The sequence below is a fragment of the Protomyctophum bolini genome (assembly GCF_963924005.1).
Source record: "Protomyctophum bolini genome assembly, chromosome: 18".
Lineage (NCBI taxonomy): Eukaryota > Metazoa > Chordata > Actinopteri > Myctophiformes > Myctophidae > Protomyctophum > Protomyctophum bolini.
In genome coordinates this window covers 12,229,907-12,242,870 of record NC_137879.1, presented here as the reverse complement: position 1 = coordinate 12,242,870, position 12,964 = coordinate 12,229,907, and the positions used below count along the sequence as shown (strand labels likewise).

General features: G+C 46.4%; 1 protein-coding gene across 2 annotated transcripts in view; it reads right to left on the bottom strand.

Annotated features, from left to right (window-relative positions):
• Positions 1-1,036: 1,036 nt before the first annotated feature.
• The window catches only part of cep131 (centrosomal protein 131), a 32,784-nt gene continuing 20,856 nt past the window's right edge, over positions 1,037-12,964 (bottom strand). For both annotated transcript variants that reach the window (XM_080789609.1, XM_080789610.1), the window contains 8 exons: positions 12,037-12,144; positions 11,305-11,422; positions 10,646-10,720; positions 8,008-8,150; positions 7,099-7,276; positions 6,075-6,271; positions 5,299-5,359; positions 1,037-4,629 (listed from right to left, as the gene is read on the bottom strand). In XM_080789609.1, coding sequence (XP_080645735.1) covers positions 4,558-4,629; positions 5,299-5,359; positions 6,075-6,271; positions 7,099-7,276; positions 8,008-8,150; positions 10,646-10,720; positions 11,305-11,422; positions 12,037-12,144 — 952 coding nt within the window. In that variant the 3' untranslated portion in view covers positions 1,037-4,557. The remainder of the gene's footprint in view (positions 4,630-5,298; positions 5,360-6,074; positions 6,272-7,098; positions 7,277-8,007; positions 8,151-10,645; positions 10,721-11,304; positions 11,423-12,036; positions 12,145-12,964) is intronic.

Here is a 12,964-nt window from a genome sequence, read left to right as displayed (position 1 = left end):
AAGTAAGCTTCTCTACCTCACACATGTAAAGTAAGCTTCTCTACCTCACACATGTACAGTAAGCGGGTGTTAAAGATGTTTTTTGGGGACCGTTCCCGATCACCAATTGTTTTTCCTCACGATCGGCCGATACCCATCTCGTGCGTAAGGGGACATCTTTAATATTTCCAAAACTATATCAAAACCCACGTGTTCCTGTGTGTGTGTGTGTGTGTGTGTGTGGGGAGGAAGAGGACAATGCTTAGGCCTGTCACAATGATGCAAAACGATACTATATATCTGATTGACATTTATACCACTTAAATGGTATAAAAGATCGGTTTCTCCAGATCGGGTAAATTACCGTCAAGTAATTTGGAGTGAAATCACCGATCGGTGGCCGATGGATCGGAGGACCTCTAGCGGGTGTCAAAACCTTCTCTCTTTTCCTCTCCAACAAATGAAACCTACAGAATGGAGATACATTTCTTATATTCACCACCGGTTGCTTTAGCAATCCGCTATTAGTCAAAGAGGCCTGCTTGTAGAGGGCCAGGGGGGAAAAAAGTGTACATTTGTGAGGAAAGTGGGTCAGCTGTGAGTGGACGTTATTCCAGATGTATAGGCAATCAAATCCCTTTGGCCTTTTTCCAGCATCCCCCCCACCCCCTTCTTACAAGTGCAACTCGACATAAAAAGGACTGCAATGCCAAGGCTTGTCATGGCAAAAGTACGTTGCTGGCGCCGAGATGTTTTGTTTACAGAAAGTCTAAGTGCAATAACTTCTGGATATTTAGACACGATAATTGTTTAATTGGCAGTGACAACCTCTAATATATCAGTCAATTTAGGTCATCGGAGTTCCAAGCCAACTGCAATTTTGGTGACACATTCTTAGATTCCAGAGGTTATTGACCAGCACCAGATGTGATTGAAAATGCTTTACTCCCACAAGCAGTGAGTTATAGTCTGAGAGGAGGGATGAGCAAAGGGTGGGAAGCTGAAATGAGCCAAAAATTAATAAGTAAGCGAAACAAAACTCGTCTTCCGAGCAGCCTTTTTCTTTTTATTCTCTTTTTACGTTAAGAGTCAATACCCTTTTTCACAGTTTTGAACCATCACCAATTTCACCATGAAGAGTGAAATAATCGGACTAAAACCACACACAAGTAAAATGGCTGGCTGAAGAACTGCTTCAGTTTTTTGGGCACATGAGGGTTTATAACGTCAACAATACAAAAAAACTAATTGAAACAGTGAAGACAAAACAAAAATGCATGACAACTGGAGTGGTTTTCGCATACAGTCTGAAATTCAGCCCAGACAGGGTATATTTGTGTATATCATCAGTGTCTGTGCGCGTGTGTGTGTGTGTGTGTGTGTGTGTGTGTGCGTTCGTGTGACTTGTCTAGCATTTGCACTGTCAGGGTCACCCCGGGCGACAAAGAAAGGAATGGGCCGACGGTGAAGTGGAACACGACCCACACACACACACACAAAGGGCCAGACTCAGTGGCACAAGTGGGACGGGCCGGGCGTGTATGGGCGAGAAGAAATGCCAGCCATGTTGCCTTGCCAGTTGCCACCCTGTTGGGCATGGAGGCGAACAGAACCGTCCTGTCTGCAGTGCCAAAAGCAGCAGAGGAATGAGAGGCTAGGAGGAATTGTTTCCGACCGTAGTAGGGCCTCCTTCACTCCTCGCATTGCACGGTCACCATGACTCACGTCCCCGCCGACCGTCTCAGATACCATTATGTGAAGAAACCCAGACTAATAATGTGTTTGTCCGCGAGAAAATGAATCATTCCTCCGTCTCTCACTGAAGACCGCCTAGCAGCTTTAAAGGCGGGGGACATTTTCATAAGGCTATGTGAGGCGAAAGTCACCAATTTCATGATTTTCTGTTGTGGGTTTTCACCAGTGGTGTAAAGTCACTATAAGTACATTTACTGTCTCTTCTCAGACGCAAATGTTGTATTTTTACTCCACTGCATTTATTTGAGAACTTTAGTTATTGGTTACTTTGTAGAATAGCCATTTTCAAAAGATTTTTTTATAGATTTGAAAACTTGAAATAAGGCATTCTGCATAAAGAGTACCTTTACTTTTGGTACTGTAAGTACAATTTGATGGCAATACTTTTGTACTTTTTGAATTTACCTGTAACGGAATATTTAAGTAGAACATGTAGAACACAACAAGTACTTTTTCCACCACTGGCCAACTCTCAACAGAAAGATCACTGCCATGTCCTGCTGTCTGAGGTCAGAAAATACATTATGCAGCAGCATAACCCTGCACTACATAAACCACCAAACTATGGCATTATACTGTGGTACTATAGAATATACTTCATTACATTGTGGCTCGGACATTCCATATCAGCAAAAACCTGACATACATACCGTCTGTACTTGGACCATCCATAAATGGTGTAACTAATTACGAAGTACTAACATTAACTGCATTGGCTCTACCAAAGCATTTGGCCTTGTTGTCGTTTTGCAACCGTAATGCAAACTCGTGGCATTGGTCTGCTTGATTTGTGAAATGATTACTTCGGAATCATAAACTTGTCCAGAAAAGTCATGGACATGTATATTTAAAAAAAAACAACATATAATCACTACTAGAAAGTAATGCAAGAGCATTTAATGGGTTCATAAATTAAGAACAAAAATCGAAATAAATAAAAAATAAAAACATCTTACGGTACAAAGTGGGATGGCCACAAAGCTATGAGCTTCACGCAGCCGTGCGGTCTATCACATTATGTTGCACCTATAGCACTTCCTGGTGTAGTGTTCCCCTAATGCAGTGGAAAACCCCCACCAACCAACTCCCCCCACCAACCAGCCGTGGACTGATTCAACAGTTTTTTTGTGGCACTTCCAAACATCTTCATATGTTTGCTTTTCACGGGCTAAGAAATTCGAAACGTGAAACGATAAAAGAAAGAAAGATACAGTACATGCAGAGCAAAGAGCTTGTGGGTGCCTTTGAGTATTATGTATTGAGGAGGGGGTACTATTATACTACTGTACTTTTGTGTGTGAATTCGAGCGTGGTCAAGGCATCCCTTTCACCCCATTAAGAGTTCGATGTTTTTTTGTCACCGTGCGCCCCCCTGAATCCGCTGTTGCGAAACCTATCGGGGCTTTTAGCGCAGGCTGTGGGGGTCACATGAAACCATTCTGTCGGCCTTGTGGACCCTCTCAGCCCCATCGCCACTACCGCCACACACCGTCCCAGTCTCTGCTTTCCTAATCCTATAAACACTTTCTATGCACATTCCTCTTCCTCCTCCTCCCCCACTCCCTTCTCTTCTTCTTCTTTCTGTCCCAACATTCACAAACCTTCAAAACCACTCCGTCTCTGCAATCATGGCTCCTCAGCGTTTTGACCTCAAACACGCTAAACAAACTCTCCACTTTCTTTCCTCTCCCTGCTTGCTCCTTGCCTCATTCCTCTCTCTTTCCAGCAACGTTTCTAGAACATTTTTTTTTATAACTTTTAGTCAAAAACCAATATTAGTGGACACAGCTTCTGACCTCCCTGTCAGCGTGGATCTTTTTTAGCTCAAGACTAATACCACATACTCGGATTCTGAGTTATACTGGGCTGCTCGCGGGCCCTTGGGACTGGGATGGGGTGGCTGGGCTGTAACTAGCGAGGCTAGAGCCTGTAATTAGCGCTAACCCGAGGGGGCACGGGGACAAAAGGCATCTGTAACTCACACAAAGGGGGAACCGAGCGGAGTTATACATTGATGTTTGTGCACGGGTGAAAACAGCCGATCTACAAGCTCACAACGTGTCGCAGTCAATGCGAGACACTGGTGTGCGACAACGTACAACTGGTGTGCTCAACTCTTACAGTTTTGACGACCAACTAGTGATCCGGACTCCAGCGGTGAGGTGGAGGGCTTTGGGAAAGAACCTCTCCCCTCTCATTTTACATTCTGTAAAAACTTTACACCAGCAGCACATACAGGCCTGGGCTGGCTCCGAGAAACATCTGGAAGTGCTCTCTGTGGCAGCCGGCCTCCTCAGTGGAGGAGCATGACGGGGGCTTACCCCTACAGGGGTGGGGTGAGGGGTGGTGGGCTGCAGTGGCACAGTCAGATAAAATGGAAAAAAATGCAGCGTTCCTCCTGTGGTATGAAGAGAATGGTAGACTGCGGCGGGCGATAAGTCTCTTTCCGCTCTCGCTCCAGCGGGGATGTCACTGTCAAACAACAGAGCCCCATCTGTTCCACAAAACGTGCCGTTTCCTGCCTGTACAATGAAGCCCCTTCCTTCCGGAACGTTCCTCTTTTTGTGTGTGTGTGTGTTCCTAACGAGGTAGGACTAGTCTCCGCAGTTCCAAGTTCCACAAGCTCCAATCTCACTTAGCAGAACGCTCTCCACCACCAAAGAAAAACAGGTAGGGGCCCCCAAGTGGCACATCAAATCAGACAGAGCATTGACATGAGGGGAGCGAGACAGAGAGAGAGAGAGGTTTGGAGGTGGGGGGGCGGGAGGGGGGGCAGGCGTTCTGGCAAGCAGAGACCCGCAACCCCCCCACCCTGCCTGTCAGTCATTTCTCCAACAGCTGTTTCCTCTGCTGCTCCAACAGGGCCTCCAGGTGATCCGCCCTCTTCAGCGCAGCCTATTGGAGGAGACAGAGGTGTTTATTCATGCTGTCAATCACCTCTCGGCCGGCCATGTTTACTTAGTGACCGCACTACTTTCTTTTACTACTTTTTTTGAGTGGTGCACAGTCTGCACACTGCTACAATGACTGGCTTCATGTATCCCCATGTCCGTATGTCCCCATGTGTGTTGAAGTAGCGTTTGGAGTAGGAACAGCTATGTCCGTATGTCGCTATGTGTGTTTGGAGTAGGAACAGCCATGTCCGTATGTCGCTATGTGTGTTTGGAGTAGGAACAGCCATGTCCGTATGTCCCTATGTGTGTTTGGAGTAGGAACAGCTATGTCCGTATGTCCCTATGTGTGTTTGGAGTAGGAACAGCTATGTCCGTATGTCCCTATGTGTGTTTGGAGTAGGAACAGCTATGTCCGTATGTCCCTATGTGTGTTTGGAGTAGGAACAGCTATGTCCGTATGTCCCTATGTGTGTTTGGAGTAGGAACAGCCATGTCCGTATGTCCCTATGTGTGTTTGGAGTAGCGTTTGGAGTAGGAAGGAAGAGCTATATGTCCGTATGTCCACTACAGTAACTATAACAATAAAAGTATAGTTGCGCCGCTCACTTCACACAGGTGTGATTCTTTTTAGATACAGGCTTTTGCCATGACTGCCCAACCAGACCCTTACCTCGTGCTGCTTCCGAAGGCTACCGACAGTCTCTTCCTTCTTCAAGATGGCCGACTTCACTCTGTCAAATCAAGAGGAAGATGTTGATGATCAGATGCTAATCTCTCCAGATTGGTTCACACACTTTTCACAATGCTTCTGTCTAACAGTCTGTACTTCTGCCTAACAGTCTGTACTTCTGCCTAACAGTCTGTACTTCTGCCTAACAGTCTGTACTTCTGCCTAACAGTCTGTACTTCGTAGCACAGCTGCACTAAAAAAACATGAAGAAAATAAATGAAGTGGATGTTGCACCTCCCTCCAGTTTCGTTCTGTGTTAGCAGTCACGATAATACCGTAAGTCTTATTGGAAAAGAAATGAGTCAAAATATAGCGAGCTGCTTAGCCCAAATGGAAATTAAAAAAGAACAATCCACCCTAAAGATATTTTAAAATATCTTCTCTTGAACCGAAGCCGACAGCTTCCTGACCTTTGGGAGGCGCAGTAACCATGCTGGGCAAGACCTACGCTGTTGATTGTCTAAAAACGGAAGTGCTGGAGTTTGACGAAAGAGAAAAGGTTGGAAGCCGATTTACAAGCTCACAACGCAACTCAAACTTGTAGATATGCTGTTTTTAGGCTTGTTTTGCCAAATGTTCACCTTTAATCATCACATGCTCAGAATAGGGACAAGGCTGGGATTCATCTGGTTAATTTGCTACATTCACATTAACATACTTATCCATGCAAGCATCCATGCATCCACACATTGGTCTCCTTGGCCAGCGCTGCTTACCGTTGGTGCACCTCCGCCAGCTCCTCCTCCTTCTCCCTGGTCACTCTCTCCACCTCCAGGCGTAGTCTCGCCCTCACCTCCGACACCTCCACCTTCATCCTGCGGTTCTCCTCCTCCGTCACCACCAGCCGCTCGGCAAACTCCTCCCGGATCACCTCGGCCAGCCTGCGCCGCTCCTCCGCTAGCTTGTCCCTGGACTGAGAAGACCACAGAGACTATAAAACTCCGAAAGCCGAAAATGTGATTTTTGTGCTGACAAAGCGCCGAGAAGCGATGTGCTGTCAACGTGTTCCGTATGTTGATTGCATTTAGACCTAATAAGAATAATGTTCTTAATTAATTTTGCACGTAGTATTGGTCAGGTCATATTTTCTATTTCATTTCCCCCCCCCCCCCCCCGATTTTGTAACCCATTTTTTCACCCGGTGCAAATTTCCTAAGCTGTAATCCTGGGCACTACTCTCCCTCTGCCAACCTGGGGAGAGCCCCGAACTGAGCTCATGCTTCCTTCAATACATGAGGAGTGTGCAGACACCTGACAGGGGGGAGTTTCCCCGGTTGGACGTAGCGAGTGGAAGTAACAACTATTCCTTTCCCCTCCATCAGGTGCCCCAGCTGGAGGCAGTACAGAGACCAGGATAACTGCATATTGTTTTTGTGAGGGTACCTACCCTAGGTGACCCGGGAAGAACATGCAAACTCCACACAGAAAGGCTATTTCGCCAACCCCACCAAGGGTATTGGCACTGATGACGCACGCGGAGGAGAGAACACGCCCCCAGCGCTCACAGCATCCCCGGCGGGAATCGAACCCAGGACCTTCTAGCTGTGAGGTGACAGCAATACCGACTGCGCTTGATGGCGTCAACGACCGTGTGAGCAACAGATTTTACAAAGTGACAACACCACAAAGGATGGTGTGATCTTCGCATCTGCCCGTGTGAACGCAGCATAATGCATGCAACCAGTCTGAGGGTGGGGGGGGGTTCCTGAATGAAATAAAAAAGTTGCAGTCGTACTGTACCTGCGTGACGTCGTCCACCTCCTGCTCCCTCTGTCGGAGGAGGGCCTGGACTCGGACCAGCTCTCCTTCCGTGTCCATCTGCCTCTTCCTCAGCTCCTGCTGTTTGTCCACGGCGGAGCGCTCCGAGCGCTCCAGCTCCGCCAGCTCTGCCTCGTACTTCTCCCTGACGCGCTTCACCCTGCATGGGAGGGGAACAATGACGGGACACACTGTCAGTACACTCTGTGTTCATTTAACTCTGAGAGCGTACACATTTTGTAAACGTGTGTGTACACTTTCAAGAGGTATGGTGATGGTGCATTTATATAGTTCAAGTTCAAGCTTTATTTGTCTCCCGAGGAAGAAATTGGTCTTAGACAAAGGACCCGCATGCGACCGCCTCCGGTCAAGCATGGCCCTTATGCACAAATATAGTGCCTTTATCCAGGGTGCTTTACATTCACACAGACATTCATACACCGATGGCGGAGCCGCGGAGGAATGTAAATTATGGGGGAAATAAGGATAGGAATATGTATTACCGGTATGTAAGGTGGATGATTTGTTATAGTTTGGCATAATGCACTCTGTCACCTGTCTCCTCTGTGTTCAAGGTTCAAGTTTATTTAGTGTCCCCGAAGGGCAAATTGGGTGTGTCGGACAGCTCGCAATTCATTTTCATTTTGAGTCACGTGGTTTTGACGAGACAACGTTGTTCGATGGCTGTTCTGCCCCCCCTCCCCATTGAACAAGGTTGTCTCGTCAAAACCATGTGACTCCCATTGAAAAAGGAATTGCGAGCTGTCCGACACACAGAGGAGACACGCGACAAGCAGTCACACTCTTAAACCCACCGGTTTTCTGCTGCCCTCTCACACACTCTTAAACCCACCGGCTTTCTGCTGCCCTCTCACACACTCTTGAACCCACCGGTTTTCTGCTGCCCTCTCACACTCCTCTCTGGCCGTGCTGGTCTCCTCCTCCAGCCTCTGGATGGCCAGTTCAATCTCCCCATCTCGTCCTTGACGCACTTCCTCTTTGAGCTCTCGCTCTCGGCTCAGCAGCCACGCTTCCTGTGAACGCGGAAAAACAGAAACACATGTGATTCCCGCCTGCCTGATAGGTGAAAGTGCCAAACGCAACGTTCAGAAAGAAAAAACCCCAGCAGAGACGCTTTCACATGCGCACAACCTTGTAAGGAAAATAGCTCATCAATTAGCAACGTTCGCCACGACAACACGCTTGCTTTAGCTCGCTCTGTGGTGGCTCTCGTTGCTCAAGTTCGCTTGAGACGGCGAATCTCCGTCGCCGTCTATGGGGAGGATGTGTAATTTCATTTGTATTGATTTGGGGGTTTTCTGTACGTAGAATTGTGTATGTACGGAATTGCCAATTTGTGTTATTTAACCGTGTTTGGGTGAGATCGGGTTGAGCAACCACACCCCTGTGCGGACGTGTGGGTCAGAGTACATTCTAGATGTTGCTTTTAAATTCTATCCAGACTACAGAGCTATTCGCCACCCCTTCCTCATTCCAATACCCTTGCCTGCTGTGGGTATTGTTTGCATGACATTTAAGGAGGAGAATGGGAGGTGTAGGGTGCATTGCCCTCCCTTACTGCATGGACTGCAGACAGAGGCCTGGCAGAGAGTTGGCACAACGCCTGTTGCTAAACACAATGGAATCCATTTGGGGGGGAAAAAAGCCTGTTTCTGTTCTTTATGAGGCACTTTGCAAGCATTACTCTTCAATTTGCAACAGAGTGGCACGAGGGCAAGTTACAACCCTGGGTTTCACAGCTTACTGAGGGGTGGCTAGCAACAGGCTAAAAGGGTCCTATAGGGTTGAACATTCACATTTACAGTGTGTTTAGTGGTTTGCATGGAGAACAGCAGTGAGAGCTGGTAGTGTTCACAAAAAGGGTTGAAGGGCTGAAATGCAGTAGTAGCCTACAGCCATGCACACTCAATACAAACACATTTTATGCGTATGCATATGACCACACCAACAGACACACACATGCACAAATGTGCAAACAAATATATTTTTAAATAAAATTCTGATAGGATACAAAATGTATTCAATTACAAAAATGATGTACTTTTATAATGAAAAGAACAGTTGGCTTCTAAACCAGCCCAACGGGCATTTGAATGAGGAAGAACAACTACAATCCGTGCGTTGCGTATGCGTTTCATGTACTGTATATACTGTATGCTGACAGCTGTTTAAATGTTTTTTTGGTACTTTGTACAAAAGCAGGATTCCATTATTTGTCTACAATCAAAGGGTTTCCGTTTGCTTTCTTTCATTATTTGACTTGATTTGATTTATTTGAAAAGCACAAAGGTCCAATTATTATTAAATATTTACTACCTTTTCTTGGAGCAAGGTGTAGCTTTAGGCCACTATAAGCTAGTTAATCTTAAAGATATGTCAAATACTATGCTCAAATATTATAATGTAAGTTACCAAAAGCCTTCTTAACCCATTGAAAAATGGGAAAGCAATGGTATAACTGGATAACAGGATGAGGAAGACATTTTTAGAATTAAAGGTCAAAATGGGTTAATCATTCTCATTCAGTGATCCACTGCAGATATCTATTCATCATTTGGTTTGGTTCTTTCTTGACTCTCCCTCTCCCATGTTTCATTCTAACTGCTGTTATGACAGCTGAGAATTCCTCTGGGGATCAATAAAGCCATTCTTAGTGTAGTACCGTAGATGCTTAGTCATCTGACAGCGTGAGGGAAGAGGGATCTGCACATGGCAGAACGCACTGTGCACACAGTGCGGGTTGTAATTGTACTCAGTAGAATGTTTTCATGGCAGGTACTGTACAATATTGACATGAATAGTGTAATGTTACCTTCCTACTTCCTAAAAAAGGACACAATGTGAGTGCTGGTATTTATTCTCAGAGTATACCTTCCTACACTGATACCAGACAGTGATACTAATTATCTGTGCCAGGCCCGAAGGCCTGGAAGGGAAGCCGAAGATGTTGTGTTACATTCTGGTCAAACTGGTCAAAGTCAGGGTGCTGCTATTGTTACATGACGGCTAACTACAATTTAGGCATTTAGCAGACGCTCAACCCATTTTGGGCAAAAAGCCCAAAACATATCTAAATTTAAATTACAATCACACATGTGAAGTGAGGGGTGCTCTTATCGTCAATTCATCATACTGTAGTGTACATCATCACATTCCGTGCTCACTGCTCAGCCAATCAAATCATCACATTCTGTGGTACACACAGACACACAAAGCTGGGCATAGGGAAGGGAGGCCCTCAAAAACTACACATGGTAATACATTCAGCACAATCATATCATCCTTGGAGCAAAAAATAGTCAGCCTCGCCCCTGCACACCTCTTGCACAGTGGAGCCGATTGGCTCAGGTTTATTACGTATAATTGTTGAATATAAACCTTCTTCTGTACAATATAACAAAGGTCTAAGAAATTGCACATTACCACAAATGATGGTTGGTTCCTAAATGTACAAATGACTGGCCAAGTGCAGACTCATTGACATGGCACACACATCACATGCACAAACCTCTTTCTTCATGTAGTTTTCCTCCCAGGTTTGCTTTTCAATCTCTAGACGTTCTCGTAGGGCTTTCATCTCCACCTATGGTCACACATAAGATATACTCTATTAGTCTAAAAGGGTTCAACTACCCACTAAAGCAAGCATCTGGACAGTGCTGTGCCGAGACAATAGCCCGTTTACAAGCTCACCATGCGTGGCAGTGTGACACTACAAGGGACAAGCATGCATTTTGCTCTCATGCTCCTCTCATGTGTTTGTGTTGTTTTACCTGGTGCCTCCTCTCCTGCTCCTCTGTGTGTGTGTGTGTGTGTGTGTGTGTGTGTGTGTGTGTGTGTGTGTGTGTGTGTGTGTGTGTTAGTTATTTACCTGGTGTCTCCTCTCCTGCTCCTCTCTGTGTGTTAGTTATTTACCTGGTGTCTCCTCTCCTGCTCTCTGTGTGTTAGTTATTTACCTGGTGTCTCCTCTCCTGCTCTCTGTGTGTGTTACCGGTAGTTATTTACCTGGTGTCTCCTGCTCCTCTCTCTGTGTGTTAGTTATTTACCTGGTGTCTCCTCTCTCTGTGTGTTAGTTATTTACCTGGTGCCTCCTCTCCTGCTCTCTGTGTGTGTTAGTTATTTACCTGGTGTCTCCTCTCCTGCTCTCTGTGTGTGTTAGTTATTTACCTGGTGTCTCCTCTCCTGCTCCTCTCTGCTCCTGTCCAGCTCCCCTCGGAGTGCTCTGCCGGCCACAGAGCTGTTGTCCTCCAACTGCCTCCGCAGCTCCTCCAGCTCTGCTCGCTGCCTACGGAGGAGGAGGCCAGCTCTTAGTACATCATACACCACTCATTCTACACCCTAATCTAGCCTCTAATCCTCAGTGTCAGTTAACCTCTGAGAGTCAATAGTGGAAAAAAAGTCATATTATATCAGTTTGCATTCCATTCTCTTGCATATTGTACCTTAGTGGGGCTTTCTGAAGTCACGTTTGCAGTCTCAAGTCATGGTGCGGTGCGCTTAGTGTCCCATTGGCTGTATAGGGCTAGTCTCCCATTGGCTTAGACTAGGCCAGCCAATCATGAAAATCTAGCCTCTACCATGTGACTAGACTAGAAAGTCCGATCATCAGCTCTGCAAGCCGATAAAATTAGCTGTGCAAATAAATCTGATTTTCTATTTTTTTATTACAAGCTTTCGACATGGAACTTTTTCAGGGATATCAAGCAATCAGTGAATGTGGCAGACAGTGTATACATGAGGGTTCAGTGTGTCATCACTTGACTAATGTAAAACACCTGTGCCAAACATGTCAGTGACAAAACTCAAGTGTACAAAAATGTAACGAAATGGACCCATAAGGGTGTGTACAGTACACACTGGCAGAGTTAACATAGCGGTAGGCGTCAGTTTGTTCCTTACCTGGCAGCCAGCTGGGCCAGCCTCTCCTTCTCCTCGGCCACCTCCTTGTAGAGTCTCCTCCTCTGCTGCTGCAAGGACAGCTGCTCCTCCTGGAGCTGCTTCTCATATCTGAGGAGCACACACACACACACAGCACCGTCATGCATGTGCACACACACCAGAGCACTGTCATGCACGTGCACACCACAAACATATTGGTGTGTACACTCAAACATATTATAGGCAGAAATAATGATTATATACATTGTATGAACTTGCTTATCAAATCATCATTCTCACATCTAGATACACAAGACCTGAAGTCTAACCAGGTCACCAGTTACATCTCCATCTGCACTGGAGTCCAATGTCGACCACTCTTCTCTTCTGCTTTTGCCTATCCCTCAAGCTCTCACCACTGGACTGGCTGCATGACTGCAGCCAGTGCCTCCGAAAATAGCCATGAAAACGCGAGTGAGACAAGCTGTTGCAGAGAGAGAGAGAGAGAGAGAGAAGGCCATCTATCCGCCATCCCCAGGCCCTAAAGCTTCACGCAGAGGTGCACCGCACACAGTTTGGTTTACAAAGAGGGCTGGAAGCTTCTTCCTTCTGCTGGGATTGGTTCGCTTTCCACGTTTTTTTTTCCGTCTTTCACTTCAAAAGCACTCTGCATTTCAGCTTTAGGCTTCTTTCTCAGCCGTTCGGGTGGGTGCATGCATGTACATTCATATGGCTGGCGTGGCTTGCTGGTGGTGTGCCCCTGACCCTCTGTTTGTCGGTGCATGCTGCACACACACCACTGTATGTGTGAGAGCATGCGTGTGCGCGTACGGTTGTACGTGTGTGTGCGTGCGTGCACTTAGGTGAAATAGGCCACTGGTTCCCAAATGTACCCTTTACGGGTCTGTAAGTCTGACAGTGTACAAATGGAACCAAATTGACCTTTTAC